Source organism: Fistularia commersonii, chromosome 18 (assembly GCF_037954325.1).
Source record: "Fistularia commersonii isolate RoL2024-O1a breed Wild chromosome 18, RoL_Fcom_v1.0, whole genome shotgun sequence".
NCBI classification, from domain to species: domain Eukaryota; kingdom Metazoa; phylum Chordata; class Actinopteri; order Syngnathiformes; family Fistulariidae; genus Fistularia; species Fistularia commersonii.
The window spans coordinates 7137036-7155526 of NC_141301.1; the positions used below are offsets into that span (position 1 = coordinate 7137036).

The window sequence follows — 18491 nt, forward strand, 5'->3', positions numbered from 1 at the left end:
ACAATCTATGTAACTCTCCAGCAGAGGTCACAATATTCAAAGGAGACGGTAAGTGTTAATCTTTGAAACTAATTGTGGTTTGAGGTCACTGAACAAGTATTCAGGTTAGAAGAAAGACAATTATTGATAAGCCAATGCACTGGGTATGAAAGATGTATTGGCACTGACTGTTTGAAAAGGGACTCAGGAATAGCATAATTTAGGACAGGTAAGATGAATTTATATGCAATTTAATCATGTTCCGACAGGGAAAGCATAACAAGTTAAGTGACTGAGAATTAGACCAAAACATCACAATATAAGTGGATATACCAACTGCTCCTGGTTCATCCATGATGGATAAAATGCAGAGAATAATTTCCTAAAAGAAATTAATACAGTATTTAAATTGTATGTGTCAAAATAATAACACTAATAGAATCAAATATTATTGGAAAAAAAAATCTAATTTTTCTTTTACCTGAGCCAGCTTAAGTTTTTAATTTCATGAAAAACATAAACTTGAGTACATAGTTGGGCTGATGTAACAGACTGCTCTATGACAATGGGATGGATTGACACAGAGCTATAAGTTAATCAACACCTTGGGTAACTCAGAGGAACAAAAATAATGACTTGACTGTAAAGCCAACCGAAAGATTGCCACAGACTAAGCAAATATTTGACATGTACTATTTGTCTGATTAAGGGAACTTACACTACCTGTATTTGAGGGCTGGATAGGTGCCTTGGGCACTGAGGAAAAACCACCTGATGACGCAGAAGTGTTTCCAAATGCGTTAAAATTAGCAAAGCCTTCATTTGCATCAGCATTCTGTACTGCTGGACGTGATGTAAGGATGATGTTCAGACAGGCAGATAAACAAGAGAGACAATGAGATGATAAGGAGCTTTTAGAACATAGAGAACATGTATGAAAAGATAAAATAAAATGCAGATATATATACCGGCATATAGATAATGTCCTAAATATGAAATTATAATGAAGATGTTATTTCCCTATATAATAGCTAATTTCAAGCACGGGATAATGTCCTATAGTCACTTTGATATATATTTATATTGTACAACAAAACATGTATTGCCTCAAGTTGGGGTGTCCCACATCAGTTAAATAACAATTATGCTCACGTTGCTATTGAGAAGGGGAAATTTTCACTTAAGTCACTGCTTTACTGTCTTGATTGTCCTTTAAAGAGAGCATTAATTCTCCATGGGAGGCCAGCACTAACAAGCCTGTGCTTCAGTAGTAATAGTATCGTTTGAGGTGCGTTTTTCCCCTCGCACCTTAATTACTATTCTATTACATTCTGTAGCAAAAGAAGTGCATAGAAGCTACCATTTAGACCTTGCATGATGATATTTGGCCTTTTTTAAGAGTTTAATTACAATTTGTAATCTGCCAGAATGAAAGTTTTTTTTTCAGTTTAAACATTAAAGATGAGTGTAATTAACCAACAAATAGAATGATCATCCCCACATAAGAAATTAAAAATCCATTACATTATTTTCAGGAACATGCTGAATTTCCTTGCAGTTAGAAACATGTCATTAAAGAAAAAAGGAAACCAGTGTAAAACCATTTGAATCTTTTTGCCAAAGTTCATGAGCTATAATCACAAATTCATTATTATTATCATTTTTTTATAACGGCCATTTTCTCCCTTACTTGTGTGGCTGTTGAACTGTGCAAAGTTGGAAAAACTGGAGCATGTGTCTGCATTCATGTTGGTCGGGACAGCAAAGATGTCTCCACCAAGGTCACTGAGAAGATCAAACTTTTTTTCATGGAACTGCAGCTGACTGGTTTTTCCATGGCGAACCACTGGGGACTGACAGGGTTTAAAAACCAACATGGATCTGTAGATTAATTGGCAGACAAACATGTGTATGCATAAGACACAAAACTACGCTAACTTTGTTCTTGCTCTTGCCTTGCCATGCCTTGATGAATGTAATATGATATGATTTAATGCAATAACTCATACCTTTTGATGATCGGTTTTTCATTAGTTTATCTCAGAGACGTATTAAATTGTATGATTTCTGGTACTACTGAAAGCTATTGGGGTGTAATAAAATTCACATTCCCAGACACAGTAGCAGGATGAAACATCACATTCTTAATGAAGGGAGCTTTTTTGTCGGGCTGCTGTATTATAAACCATAAATTTGTCTGACATGCATCAAACAATTTGGCAAGTGAGTGTTTAAACTGATTAAAAATAATGGAGTTTAGGGATCTATGCGCTGCTAATTTGGAAGAGCTCAAACCTAAAGGGCAGGGCACTGACCATAAACAATTCACACTTTTAGGAAGTATAAATATATTAACATTTCAAAAATCTTACCTGATTAGGTGGCGTGCTCTTGTTCAGGTGTAAGGAGGGGACTGACTCCCCCAGGAGGGATTTGAGAGGTCTAACTTCAGGGGTGCTGCTGGTACTACTGTTTGATGAACCAGAGATGGAAGCATGGACTGATGCTACTACCTTTGCTTGCTCTGGAGGTACATACCTAGGAAAAAGAAAAAAACAGGTCTTTGTACAGCATTGGCAAAATGCATTCTGGGACAAATACAGTATCGTCTTCATCTCCTTTCAGCCTTTCCCTTCAGGGGTCGCCGAATCAACTTTCTCCATCTAACCCCATTTTCTGTATCCTTCTCTCACACCAACTATCTTCATATCCTCTCTCACTACTTCCACAACTCTTCTCTTTGGTCTTCCTCAAGACCTCCTGCCTGGCAGCTCCAATTCCAGTATTCATCTACCAAGATATTAACTATACCTCCTCTGTACATGACTGCACCATCTCAGTCAGGCTTCTCTGACCTTCTCTCCAAAACATCTAACATGTGCTGTTCCTCTGATAGACTCATTCCTGATCCTATCCATCCTGGTCACTCCCAAAGAGAACCCCAACATCTTCATCTCTGTGACCTCTAGCTCTGCCTCCTGTCTTTTGGTCATTGTAACTGTTTCTAGTTCATACAGAATTGCTGGTCTCAACACTGTCTTGTACACCTTTCCTTTCATTATGGCCTATAGTCTTCTATCACATGTAAAGCTGACACTTTTCTCCATCCATTCTAACCTGCATGAACCCGTCTCTTTACAGCTTTTCCAAACTCTCCACTGCTCTGGACTGTTGACCCCAAGTAACTGAAATCCTCCAACTTCCTGATCTCCACTTCCTGGAAGCCTCACCGTTGCACCTGAGTTCCTCTCATTCACACACATATACTCTGTCTTGCTGCGACTAACTTCCTTTCCAGCACATACCTCCACCTCTCTAGTTTTTCCTCAACCTGTTCTCTGCTCTCACTACAGATCACAATGCCATCTGCAAACTTCATGGTCCATGGAGATTCCTGTCTAACCTCATCCATCAGCCTGTCCATCAAAACGACAAACAAAAAGGGGCTCAGAGCTGATCCCTGATGGGAGTTCCATCTCCACCTTGAACTTCTCTGTTACCCCTACAGCACACGGCACTACTGTCACACAGCTAGCACCCATGTCCTGTACCAGTCTAACATACAGTAGCCTAGTGTCCATTGGTTCCTTGTAGGTCATCGGTACCAATGGCGGTCGTTGTTAAACCGGGCCTCGAACATTCCAGTTTGATCTGGTTATTGTGGTTGAATCGCATGTTTGGGTTTGGCAAAAGTTTTACGCCGGATGCCCTTCCTGACGCAGCCCTCGGCATTTATCCTAGCTTGGGACCAGTCCAGGAAGACACTGCTCCGTGTCCCCTCGAGGCCTGCTCGGGGAGACACTGACCAGTGCTGCCTTGACGCTGCATTTCTGGTATATATTACTGCAATGACCTAAAACCATTTTTTCTTGTTCCTACATCTTATAAGGGGGTATTGTATTACCTCATTAGATGTCAGGAGAACTCTTGTAAGGGTCCTTAGATTAGCTTGGTTTGCTGATGCCATGCGAAATATGTTAAAACCATGACACTCATGCCAAAGACTTTTAGAAATTAATATGCTTTCTATCGACTTCGCTTTCATACCTCATAATGTGTTCGACAAACTTTGTGGGGCAGGTTGGCCAAGGAATATTACCCACGAGGAGCAGATCATTTGTGGTGGGTAGGCTATGGTACCTCAACACCCCTTAAGCCTTGTAGACACACTATACATTGTGAACATGGTTTGGCCAAGCATAATTACACTACAAGTGAATGGCTGAGCCATACTTTTCACAATGATATATGAGAAGAGTGAGAATCAAGAAAAATGATAAAGCAAAAGTAGCTACTGTCAACATATACTTGATCATCTAACTTTATCCAAAGAGACAATAAAAATGCAAAACACTTAAATTAAACATTACAATATTATACGTGCTGTATACATGGGGAGAGAATGTATAAGGACATTCATTGTCCCTGATTCTGATGACTATCTGGTGAAGCAATAATGTACCATATACATTTGCAAAATTTTGCTGTTGACCACAACCTGTTTATTTAAACAGATGTAAGATTCACAAAACCAATTTTGTGTGTCAAATGAAAAAGTAGGTTTAACAAGGAACTGTCATATCAGGACATGAAGCTGATTCTACACGTTGGTCAGAAAAAAGGATTGAAGGCACCGTGCTACCTGCTTAGATGAATATGAATTATGTCTTTAATTGTGCAGTAATTCACGCTTCATTGTTTCCCCAAAACATACTGTCAATATACTTTTTTCAGTATCCTAGGTCAATTAATGTTATGCTCTATTGTTTTTATCAGCTGACCTTGATTCCTTAGACTTCTATTGATTAATTTAATGTCTTGCTTCATAAACCATTAGTGTGCTAGAGAAGTGATTTTATTTGTTTTGAAGATTTGAAGTGTTTATTGTCATATTCAGTGTAAGAAAAAAATGCTTCCTTGTAAAATTTTTAGAATTACTTTGTTGTTCACAGTCTGCCAAACAGTATATCAAAGTGTTATAGGGGAGACATAGGTAGCTTGATCTATGACCATAAATTTCCTGGACCAAACAATAATTTGCGCCGATCTTGATATTTATTGTTGAAAATTAATTCACTTGTCATCATACAAAATCCGACAACATCTTACATCACTGGTTTAAAACACAATCTGTAATTTGATGTTAAAAAAAAAAAAAAAAGTTGTTTTTGCTTCTTTTTGATATTGACAACAAGAAAGTTAGGAAAGTTCTTGAAACAGAAGCTATGTGTATGATTTCTTAAATTTATATGAGCTACTACTAAGGTGTTATGTCATCGAGAGAAATGGTAATTATCACCTTTTAGCATGTTTTCTTCTGACATTTTGGGCATAGAAAGTGTTTATGCAAAACATTAATTACTGTTAGTAATGATGAAATTTCAACTTATCAAAACACTTTTGGCTTATCTAATATTATAAAAAACAGCTTGTCATCAGTTTTTGAAAGATAAGATATACAATTCACAAGAACCAAGAAAGAATGCCCCCTCTGTGAGCTGCCACCTTACCATGGTAGAGGTGCGCGTCCCAATGATCCTGGGAGCTATGTTGTCGGGGGCTTTATGCCCCTGGAAGGGTCACCCAAGGGAAACAAGTCCTAGGGGAGGGACCAGACGAAGTGGGGCTCAGAAGACCCTCATGGGGAAGACAATCATTGGACCCAGTTTTACCTTGCTGGCCATCTCCCTGGAGAAAGGCTCGGTGGCGAGCGGCTGGTTGCCAGGTCTTCACCAATGGGGTATTTAGCCCGAAGGAACAACATGGGAAGAGAAGTCTATTCCGGATGATTCAGTCTGTTCAGGAGAAGAGGGTCCACCGGGTCGTTGAACCTCGGCTCCAGGAGGAGCAGTGTGGTTTTCTTCCTGGTCATGGAACAGTGGACCAGCTCTAAGCCCTCGGCAGGGTCCTCAAGGGAGCATGGGGATCTGCCCAACCAGTCTACATGCGTTTTGTGGACCTGGAAAAGGCATTTGACCATGTCCAACGGGCAATCCTGTGTGGGGTGCTCTGGAATGTGGCGTACTGAACCCCGTCATACGGGTGGTTCGGTCCCTGTATGATCGGTGTCTGAGCTTGGTCAGCATTGCTGGTTGTAAGTTGGACCCGTTTCCGGTGGTAGTTGGACTCCGCCAGGGATGCCCTTTGTCACTGGTTCTGTTCATAACCTTTATGGACAGAGTTTCTAGGCGTAGCCAGGGTATCAAGAGAATCTGGTTTGGTAGCTGCAAGAATGAGTGATTAGGTTCTGTTGGCTTCATCAGGCCATGATTTACAGCTCTCACTGGAAAAGTTTGCGGCCAGGCTGAGGATCAACACCTCAAATTACTGGAAACTGGAAATGGGTGGAATGGCCACTCCAGGTCGGGGAAGAAGATCTGCCCCAAGTGGAGGAGTTCAAGTATCTCGGGGTCTTGTTCACGGGTGAAGGAAGGATGGAGTGGGAGATCGACAGGCGAACTGGTTTGGTGTCTGCAGCGCTGCAAACTCTATGCCTGTCTGTCATGGTCAAGAGAGAGCTGAGCCAAAATTTACCGGTCAATCTAAGTTCCCATCCTCACCTATGGTCACAAGCTGTGGGTAGTGACCGAAAGAGATTGTGGATACAAGCGGCTGAAATTAGTTTCCTCTGCTAGGTGGCTGGACTATCCCTTCCAGATAAGGTGAGAAGTCCGGCCATCCGAGGGGAGCTCGGAGTAGAGCCGCTGCTCCTCAGCATAGAGAGAAGCCAGATGAGGTGGCTCAGGCATCTAGTCAGGATGCCTCCTGGACACCCTCCCAGGGGAGGTATTCTGGGCATGTTGATCTGGGAGGTGACCACGGGGAAGACCCAGGACACGCTGGAGAGACGCTGTCTCCAGGCTGGCCTGGAAAGGAAGCTCCTCCCCCAGAGGAGCTGGACCATGTGGCGCGGGAGAGGGAGGCCTGGGCCTTGCTGCTCCGGCTGCTGCCCTTGTGACCCCACTTCAGAAAAGCAGGGGAAGATGGAAGGATGGATATACCCAAGAAAGAAGGTAAAAATGGTCTTGACTATGTATGATATATAGATAACTTTCACGTTCTCTTTGTACAAATGATTCCCCATTGGTTGCAACTTCTGCCAACATTACCAGGGCTATGTAGTAGGTTTTGGAACACACAGACAAAACAATCCCTCAGGCCAGAGCTATAGGTGTACTGAGGGAAATAAAGAAAAAGAGAGCTTTTATATTGTATGCTATTGATATAACTCATTTACCATCTCCTCTTCTCATATTTATCTTGAAGAAACTCCTTGACCTTCTGTGGTTCTCTGAAGTCTGGAACCGAAGATGTTTTGTTATCATAAAGCCCAAGCCAGATCTGTTTACATACCTGAAACAGAGATGCAGGATAAGTGACTTGTGATTGGTCCATCTTTTTCCAAACAAACATAAACAAAACTATAGAAGCATCTTAGGTGACAATACATGGAGCCAAGATAGAATGGGAAAAAAATATTTTACAATTTACATTCAAATGGTCAAATGACCTTTATTACAATCATAACAATAGAATTAATTCTGCTGCATATTTTGGAAAACACAACCTTCAACAAAGTACAAAATAAAGATCATGTCACTTCATGCCAATATCAGTGACAACAGGCAAGGGTCAAAAAGAAATTACAGATGCAATACATTATCCACAGGCTAATTTGCACGTGAGGCAACTGCTGTCATGCTAAAATCAAGCAAAGTTTCACAGTTGTCCAAACTTCCTTTTTTTTTTTTTTCTCTCAAAGTACTTGATTAATCTTGCAAAGGCAGATTTATTTTGACTGAATGCGAGGCATTTAACATTAATTGATTAGGCTGGACACTATATCTGTACACTGGCCTCGGAACGCCTTGGGATCCCCCCGGAAGAGCTGGGCCAAGTAGCCAGGGAAAGAGAAGTCTGTGCCTCTGGTGTGGCTGTTGTCCAATCCATTTTCTGCAGATGTGGTGGACATATACCCTATTGTCTGTGGAGGTTCTCAGTCATCCAGGTCATGGTGAATTCTCAAAATCTTCTTGTCTTGGCAACTGGACTTGAGTTTCTTCACTTGAAGACATTTCACCCCTCATCTGAGAGGTTTTTGAGTTCTAATGACCTATGGGAAGTTTCCGAATATAACTGCCAGGGATTTTGGCGGGTTTAGGTTATGAACCATAATGGACCATAATCTTTCCTACCCTCTGCCCAAGATCTAATCACACATCAGCAACATCACCTGGACTTCATTCTTTTGCCTTCAAAACATCATCTGTCTTACCACCTCACTGCCATTCCACCACACAAAAACTCATTCACACCTTCATAACCTCCATACTTGACAACTGAAATAGCTACAGTTAGGCCTAGAAATATTTGGACAGTGACACAATCTTCATGATTTGGGCTCTGCATGCCACCACATTGGATTTGAAATGAAACAACTACAACGGAATTGAAGTGCAGACTTTAAGGTTTAATTCAAGGGGTTGAACAAATATATGATTTAACATGCTGGAATTGTAGCCATTTTTATACAAATGCTCCTCCTTTCAGGGTTCCAATATTTTGTTCAATCCTCTGCAGGCAATGACTGCCTGAAGTCTGGAACCCATTGACATCACCAAACACTGGGTTCCTTCCTTTGTGATGCTTTGCCAGGCCTTTACTGCAGCTGCCTTCAGTTGTTGGTTGTTTGTGGGTGCCTTACATTTTGTCTTGAGCAAGTGAAATGCGTGCTCAAGTGGGTTGAGATATGGTGAGTGACTCAGCCATTGCAGAATATTCTATTTCTGTGCCTTAAAAAAACTCCTGGGTTGCTTTTGCAGTATGTTTTGAATCATTGTCCATCTGTACTGTGAAGCGCTGTCCGATCAACTTCGCTGCATTTGCTTTTTGCAGTATGTTTTGAATCATTGTCCATCTGTACTGTGAAGCGCTGTCCGATCAACTTCGCTGCATTTGGCTAAATCTGAGCAGAAAGTATATCCCTGTACACTTCAGAATTCATCCAGCTGCTTCTGTCTTCTGCCACATCGTCAGTAAACACAAGTGTGCTTCTGAGTCAATTATCCAATTACTTTTGGTCCCTTGAAAAAAAAGGCGGTTACGTGTTAAAGAGCTGTACTTCCTAAACCCTTGCTCCAATCTGGATGTGAATACTATCAAATTACAGCTGAGAGGCTATACTTTAAGCCCATATTGATTATATAATTTTATCCTGAATATGTTTTTGTAAACGGCTAAAATAACAAAACTTGTGTCACTGTCCAAATATTTCTGGGCCTAACCGTATGACCTTCCCTGTATGAGACCTCCCAAAACTACAATATTTACAAGAATCAGCTGGCTGGTTACACACCAAAGCCCACTACTGAGACCACATAACCCCTATTTTCCAACAGCTCCACGGGCTGGCTGTCAAATATCATATATGGTGCAAACTTCCGCTTTCCACTGCCATTCCCCTACCCATCGTTTCTGATCAGACAACTTAAACTCCTTAACCCTCATCACCAAACCAAGCATCAAACCTTGAGGACCAAGCCTTGGCAGCAGCTGCCCTAAATCCCCCTGCCACCACACATCATGTGCTCAGACTGTTTACTGACCTTCAAAACACTACTCAAAACCTTAACAGGCTTTTCCATGTTTTTCTAGTTTGTTTTCCTAATTTATTTTATCAGATATTTTTTTAACTTTTGCTACATTTTAAAGTGTCTGAGTGTTCTAAAAAGTGTTACAGAAATCTGATTCGCATTTGGTAATATTGTATTAGTATTTGCAGCTTTACAATTTACTATTGTCTAATATGCCCTTCATCGCAGTTTCTGAAGAATTCCAACAACCTTGAATAGAATTATCATATATTTGCTAACTTTTTGAAGAATGGAAGAAGTGATTGCAGCAATTATGATGGGCAAAGACAACCTAATACTCATAGTTTGAAGGCAAAACATACCAAAGAAGAGAGAAAGTTGATTGCAACCATAGATGACCCTAGCAAAAGTGTAAGTAGCCTACCTCATTGCCATGTTTCTGTAGAAAGTCAATTTCCTGTTGTGTGAAGTTTGTCATGGAGATGGACTTGACTCTGTTGGGTGGATTTAGTCCTCGACTGTAGGGGGAGAAATGTGAACAAATATCAGGTGAAATTTGAGGGATTCTGTGCAAGGAAATATCCTCTTATCCTTGCTCATCTGAAAAGGTCAGTGAAATGCCATACTAGGAAAAAGTGATTTAACCAATTTAAGATGTTCAGTAGGGAAACAGCGAACAACAACAAAGATTTTCAAGGTGGATGCAATAAAAACATGGCTGATGATCCACCTTTTAAAATGTCTGTGGCTTCTCAGTCATCCAGGCCATGGTGAATTATTGCCAAAATCATATTGTTGTCGCAACTGGACTTGAATTTCTTCACTTGAAGACATTTCGACCTTCATCTGAGAGGCCTTTTCAGTTTTTCACTGGACTGAAGAAGCCTCTCGGATGAGGGCTGAACCATCTTGAAGTGAAGAAATTCAAGTCCAGTTGCTTCAACAACAACATTTCTACAAGAATTGACCTTTGAGCATATTTTGTGAGTTCACACCTGACTAGATCAATTTATTCAAATATAGGCACAAGTCCAATGTGGGAATTTTACATGTCAATAATTCAAAAGATATAGCAAAGCAAAGACTTTTCAATACCAAGCATTAATACATAAGAGTTATGCATTTCAGTGTATACAGTGTAATAACCTATCAATTTCTCCTCGCATGTCCCCTCCTGGGTTAAAAATAGTCACACTCCACTCTCCCATTAATAGATATGGATGACAGATAAAAGCTCTTGTGATTCTGTGTCCTTGAAGTGTTTGGTTAATATCACACCATCTTCTTTGGTGCATGATGCAACCAAATAACACCTCAAACAAAATTGTGCATGTGCCCTGATAAGGAAAAAAGGGAGAAAAACGGTATTCAGGAAATTGGTAAACTCTCCAAAACTGTTATGATTGCGCTAAGGCTATATAGTAAATGTACAAGTGAGCTCTCTTTAAATGAACCTTCCATGATAGAAAAATACAATTAGTACACACAAGCATTGATGAGTGGGTCAAAAGCCATGCTATAAACAGTCAAGATTAAAAATATCATGTTCACTAATGGGGTATATGTGAAAAAATCCATTCTAAGGCTTATATACTGCATGAGCTCCCACTGAGTATGTGACAGTTTTAATCTTGCAATCACATAATAGTGATATTATAGTGCTGCTTTCAAGGATATGAAGGTAGTTGGTGTGAGAGACTATGGAGGATACGGAGAATAGGGTTAGATGGAGAAAGTTGATTCCCTGTGGCGACCCCTGACAGGAAAAGCCGAAAGAAGAAGAAGAAGATGATTTACAATACATTTAATTATACAGGTCAAATGAAAAAATTCTTGGCATGTTTGGCAACAATAGACAAATGTCTTTTTTTAGGACTATAACAGAAAAGAGTCTGGATGGCAGACAACTGACTGGCCTGAGATGCAACCACCTTGTGGTTTCAAAGTGCATTGCACTTGATTACATTCACACACAAATTCACACACAGAAGGCGGCATAACTGCTACGAAAGGCGTTAACAGACTATCTGGGGCAAATAGGGGTTTTGTGTCTTGCTCAAGGACATTATGGCACGCAAACATGAGGAACAAGGAATTTAACAACCAACATTCTGGTTGGAGGGACACCATGACACTGAGCCACAGCTGTCAATAACAAATCACTTTATTCGCCAATGTAATGGTCGCGTGTTTGTTAAAATTCAACTTAAACACACCAAGGCTGCTTCCTACCATACGTAATTCTTCAAAAGTGGCATTGTCAGTAGAATTTCTCCAGGAAAGAACAGTAATTTCATAAGAAACTTGTTTACAGAGTGGAGTCAAACTCCACCCATCAAACAGTCACAAGTATGCAGGAGATGCATGTTTAGTACATTATCATTGTACCTCTGGGGTAAACCATAGACAAGTAAACACTCTCTGTAGCCAAAACTATATATGCAAATAAAAATTGGGGAAAAAAAAAATTATATATGATGAAAGATGGAAGATAGACAGACAGATATTCAAAAATCCTACCACCATTACTGCTGTAATGTCTGTTAACCAGTCAAAGGCACTTATTAAAAAAAATTAAAAAACTGCACTTTGAACCAATAAACAAGTGAGCTGGCATGAGGATCCAAAAATTACACTATAATGTCCCACTGGAGTTGCAGAATTTGCAGCACTTATAGGACAAATGTTCTATCTTCCAGAGAATGTATCTTGTTTGTTTTAATGTCATTCTTTCAAAATGGTATAAAGGACTGTAATTGTTAACATGGATTCAAAATGTTTCAAGAACAACATTCCAAACTTGTCATGGGGAAAAAGAAAAAGGATGCACAGAGATACAGTAAATGCAGCACGCTTAATCATTAGATGGATTATGCTGTGCTGCATATAATGAGTAATATGAATTGATTATCATGTGGACATTTTTTGGATCTTTTTAAGATATTGCACCTCATGTAAGCACTGTTGTTATAAATTCAAACGGTATCCCTGCAAAGCTATCCATGTGGCAGGCTTTTGCCTTACTTCAGGAGAGGATTGTAGTTGATTTAGAATAAGACAGTGTGGCAGTAGTCAAAACAATTCATCAAGCCTGAGCATGCATCTTAGGGCACTCTCTCATGATGCATTTTTTTCTGTTCTATAGCTAGATACAGTGAATGCAACATTATAACATTTACACTATTTCCTGTTTCACACAAATAACTTGCTAATGATGTACTGGAAAGGTATAAAACTTCAGTCAACAATTACGTCATACTTTATGCATACCTCAAGCTGACACCACTCAACACACCACTGACACCATTCAAGTAGTTATGAGTAAAACTTAAAAGAGAAAGACATGACCAGAAGGTGAGAGTTAAGAATGGCAAGCTTAAGCGACAAAGAACTGGGGACATATATTTTGGATTTCGTCTTCAGATATACTGTACCTATTTATTAGATTTCATTTGATTGTTTATTTATGTCATTATATATACTTTATGTCATTATATATACTTTATATATCTAACACACACACACACACACACATATATATATATATATATATATATATATATATATATGTGTGTGTGTGTTTATCTTATATTTATTTAAAAAAAAAACAAAAACAAACAATTATCAGTATTTGAGGTCATGCTCATATTAAAGCTCAAAGTTATATCAGTCAATAATGCTGATGTGCCAGTAACGCTAGAAATAAAATGAACTCTTTTATGCCATAAGGCAAGAAGATCGGATGTTTGCGCTGCAGTCCCTGCAAACAAACTGGTAAAAGTGAAAAACGAGGGCAAGGAACACAATCACAAAATGTGCAAATAATGTGTATTTTATGCGATGTTAAATTCTATTTATATGAAATATACAGTTCGTAAAGATAAGGCCAATTTTGCAAGAAAACAACGGTTATTCCAGTCTATAATCTGAGAATGAAAGAATTGAGTAAACAAGGGAAAAAGGGAGACATTTGACATACGAAGGGACTTGAGTTTGGAAACAGTATGCACTATTAAAAACTGAGCAATAACTCAGTGATTTCCCAAAAAATTATGGAATGATAATCACTGCACTGAGAATTTTATTAATTCCCATTTAAGCCATCAATTCACAGGGAATGGGTTGAAAACCAATACAACAAAACCTGAGTAAAAATTATTTTCAAAATTGATGTTTGTTGCTGGAATTCAATTTTCAGCGGGCCAAAAATGTATCAACTTAAATCATATCAACATGAGTCGACAAATTGGATGGTTAATTAAAAGGAAATAAAACATGTCTGTGAAGACTGGTCAATCAGGTCATGGGCAATCAGATGATTGACCATGACCTGGATGACTGAGAACCTCCACAGACTTATAAGAAAAAACACTTTCTACTACGGTGCTCTCTCTCACATCATATATGCATATAGGTATGTGTCATACGAATAACATTATATTACCTAGTTGACAATAATAATAATAATAATAATAAATAATAATAATAATAATAATAATAATGTGCAAGTCACTATCACAATCCAGCACATTCAAATTCAGAAACAACACCAAAAGAAAACATTTTAGCATGCAATATTTAAACAGTGAGGGGGCATAGGATATCTTCAGAACTGAACTGAAAGAAAGTTATCCCAAACTGCAGCTGTTTGATTACACAACTGCACAGCAAATCATTGAAATTGTGGTTACGTTGTGTGCAAATTATCATAGAACACAACTCAACTCAATCAATTGATGTTGTTTAATATATTTAAGGTTTATAAAAGTTTACCAACCAACATCTTATTTGGATCTTTCAAATGGATAATGATAGCATTTCAGACAGCGAGGCATGATACCAGTTTGACAAGTTTAAAACGAATATGGATTATTAAAAAATCCATAATGCCATGATAATATAGCATGGTCAGATGACAAGCTTCCGAAATTAAACGTTCACCATTAGGAGGGCTAGTAACTGGATAAAAGTTGACTGAAATGAACCAATATATATATATATATATATATATATATATATATACATAGATAGATATATAGACATAGATATATAGATATACACACATATTGGTTAATTGGTTCATATACAGAGAATGTGTTTACAAGGGATCCACAAAAGACAATAGTAAATATCTCATTACACACCGACGCTTCTTAACCGTTACCAGCAACTGGTAGTTAACAGATGGCTACCGTGTCAGATGACAAGGCTAGCAACTGTCAAGTTTCGTGGCTTTCATTTGAGATAAAATCATTGCGAGCAGTTGCTAGCCTTGCCGTCCTGGATGTTGGCACTCCTCTACACCCCACCCTATGTAGCAAGACAATGACAGACCATCGAAAGTCACACTATCAAACAAATTACCATTAGCTGGTGCTAGTTCGCTAATTGCTTACGGGGGTTAGCGAAGTACGAGTTAGGCAAAACATTAGCCGTTATGTCGTGCGCGTCATGTCTATGTTAAGGTCAGGCAGTAAGTTGCGACTTACAGGATGCCAGAACAGGAGGTACATACGAAGGAACCGACAGTCATGTTGGCATAGGTTGGGCCGCGCTGGTCACAGTCAAAGCACTTTCGGTTGGCAGGCAAACTCGTCATTTCTCTGAGCATCTTCAGGTGTTTCTCCTCTTGCTTACGCTTCGCACTCGCCGCCATGGTAAGGGATTAAATAAAAACGGGCAAGTCTGGATAACCAGCGAGAACTAAAATAAAGGCGTGTACGCTTGCTTCTTGACGGTTTGCGACCCGTGTTACCTAAGAGTGGTAAGGAAGGTAGCTATGTTGTAAAGGTGGGGGGCGGGGGGGCTTGCGACTCCTCGAACAAGGAGTTAGAGGCGTCAGATCTTGTTCGTAGACTAATCAAGATAATACATTCTCGAACTTCCGGCTTCGTTGAAATACCGAGATTCGACCTTTATTTTTGTACCACGACTGCCTTGCGTATCCTCTGCTTACCAATATTCATTCAAAATGATGTATTCATTCTAAAAGCGTCGTTTTCATAAAAGCTGGGTGGTAGCGTTGCTACATTGTTCACGAAAATCCAATTAAATATGGGCGTTTTTTAAAATGTAATCTTCCATTGTACGATTAAACGTTTAATTTATTTATTCTTTTTGTTCGCATTTTGGAGTAACAAATAGACAACTATATTCGTGGTCATTGTACCGAAGAGGTTTACGGTAAACATGAGAAAATATTGCCCGGACGTATCCCAGTAATTTCCCATGAGAAACAGTTCGACAGTTTGGAACATTGAAAAGGACATGAACTATCTTGTCTGCAAAGTACCGTTATTCATGTCATTAACAAACAATCAGCGCCCCACTCTGAATGAGTAACGCAATTGCGCTCACTGCGACGAAGAAATTGCGGAAAATTATTGCTATGGCTATTGTTACTAATTCGTCTAGTTGCAACCTAACACGACTCCGCTCTGCCTGGAGTAACTGATGTTTAAAACTTGACAGATTGAAGTAAAATTTGCTGAAGATCTAACTAAGTAGTTTATGAATTCCACTTTTATCTGCACGAAGGAGTAATATAGTAGTCACAACCTTAAATGCTCTAGTGTGCTTCTGCCACTTTCATTAGTGTGGTCATAGTTTGCTGAGACCTTCCACTCGATACAGTTGCTTTCACCTCGGCCTTGTTTAACGTTTATTATTTACTACAGCGGGCAATCAAAGTGCCAGGGCAGTGTAGGATGTTACTGTCAGTCATCATCGAGGAAAAAGAGCATTTGGCTCACTCGCAGTCACATTTTGAAGGGGAATCATTCATTCAGTATCGCTTACCTATTACACTGAACCGTTGGCGGTGGAGTCAATTTCAGCTGACATTGGGTACATTTAAATACGGTCGGCAGTTAATAAATTCATCTGTTTTGCTTGAAATGTAAAACATGTCAATAACTACGTATAGAACGGCCCTAGTCAACACTGAACTATGGCCTTTCTTGTATATAATGTCCATATGTAATATCACATTGTGAAAATTTCAGACAATTCATATGACATATCTTCCACTGAATGTGATACATTATTACCTCTGTAAAAATGTCATAAGTTAATATCTTGTGATATAATTTGATATTTCTTAAGATGCTACATCAAATCAATCCTAGCTCCAAACTAATGCCATTAGTTGACACTGAAAACTTACCAAATATTCTGTCATTATTGATGCTTGATGGGAGAACAGTGCAGAAGCCATCACTTTCACATTTAGATATGACCAGCCCAGTTTTATTCATTTTTAATGACAGCAAACATATGCAGCCCAAAATGGCATAAATCTGAGTAAGACCATTGACTCGAGTGTTATATTCAGTTTTTGGAGAGCGTATGAGAGGGTAGTGTGGCTAAGTGGGTTTGAGTGGTGTCCTTTGAACTGAATATTCCTGGTTCGATTTCCAGCTCCTTCTAGCCTGTGGAGGTGGTGTTGAGCAAGACGCTGAACCCCTAAATCACTCCCCTGCTGCTGTGCAGTAGCTGCCCTCTGCTAATGGTTCATCTATGATGGGTTAAATGCAGTGATCAAATTTTGCTGATGTTGTGCCCTATGTATAACAGACTGTGACAAAGGTCTTTTGTCTTCTTCTATATAGAATATTCATCCCCTTCTAAAACAGCTCATCGAAGTAGTATACTTAATTGATTGAGATGGGTATCAAATGAAAGTCCCTGTTGCCACAGACTCAATTCACTTCTGAAAAATTGCAGATTACTACACTGTGTAATTCACTGTTTTAGAGATGTTATGTCCATGAATTCAAATTTAAAAGTCACCATTTTATATGATGAGATTTGGCCTATCCATTATTAAGAGTTGTGGAAGAAAGTTGTTAATACTTGTTCATGACCTTCTTGAATTTTAAGTCTTTCTCATGTATTAAGAGCTTTAGACTTCTACACAGAGTATTTGGCAACAAAGCATTTTGAAAAACAGAATCATGAAGTGTTTGTTGCTGTTGCTTGTTCCTTTAAAAAGAAACTTATATACACTTTGGGTAATACCAAACCTAAAAAAAAAACAGCCTCATGAGTCTGGCAAGCATATACACATCACAGAGAACACTCTCCTGAACACTGTACTTCATTGTTAAATAAACTGAGATTATTTGAGGGCATAGATTCAGTGTGATGGATATGTCTCCCGGCATTTTAAGGACACTGATTTTTTGTCCTCGTACTAAAAAAACAATGGTTGAACTGCAGGCCTAAAATAATGTCCTGAAGGATGATGCCACAACTTACCTATGATCATGCAAAGATTGATTGTAAATAATAGTGTGTTATCTATTAAGTGTTGCTTCAACAGAAATAAAAACACGATTTTATGTATTTTGTGTTTTTATTTATGCTATGCTTATGAATTATGTTGGTGTCCTCAGGCAACCATATTAAGGCTCTAAAAACCAAATAAGGGACAAGGGATAAAAAAAAAAAACAGTTGAACATGTGTTTCTCTCAATGTAGACATATTCTTACACATTTTGGTCTTTTTTTATTTTAGGAGAAACTTCCCCTAGACTCCTAATGAGAAAACACAAGGAAGGAGTATTTAAAACTTGTAAGAACATTCTCTATTGCAGGGATACCGGTACTCATTTTAGCTCCAGGGTCATATGGAGGAAAACCGATTCTCAAGTGGGCCGTACAGGTAAAATCATGGCATAACTAAGACATAACAAATAAGTTTCTTTCATTGTAAAAGTCACAGCTCATTTTTGGCCTTGCAAAATAATCTTGCGGGGCGATTGAGTCTACTAGCAGGCCATATTGAGTGTCATGAAAAGCGCTATAAAAATCCCATGTATTATTATTATTATTATTATATTGCCATGCACTAAATTTGACACCTGTGCTCTATTGAGTCATTCTCAGAGACAAAAGTGATGTTTTAAAACATGAGGT

At 38.9% G+C, this 18491-nt stretch overlaps 1 protein-coding gene across 10 annotated transcripts in view; it reads right to left on the minus strand.

Annotated features, from left to right (window-relative positions):
* Positions 1–15359, minus strand: part of agfg1a (ArfGAP with FG repeats 1a) — a 24004-nt gene extending 8645 nt beyond the window's left edge. For 6 of the 10 annotated variants that reach the window (XM_086164746.1, XM_086164745.1, XM_086164744.1 and 3 more), the window contains exons 1-6: positions 15062–15359; positions 9997–10090; positions 7217–7332; positions 2352–2517; positions 1670–1832; positions 703–822 (exon numbers count right to left, since the gene is read on the minus strand). In XM_086164746.1, the coding sequence (XP_086020872.1) occupies positions 703–822; positions 1670–1832; positions 2352–2517; positions 7217–7332; positions 9997–10090; positions 15062–15228 (826 nt within the window). In that variant the 5' untranslated portion in view covers positions 15229–15359. The remainder of the gene's footprint in view (positions 1–702; positions 823–1669; positions 1833–2351; positions 2518–7216; positions 7333–9996; positions 10091–15061) is intronic. The other 4 variants (XM_086164748.1, XM_086164747.1, XM_086164741.1 and 1 more) reach the window with 3 other exon arrangements.
* Positions 15360–18491: the final 3132 nt, after the last annotated feature.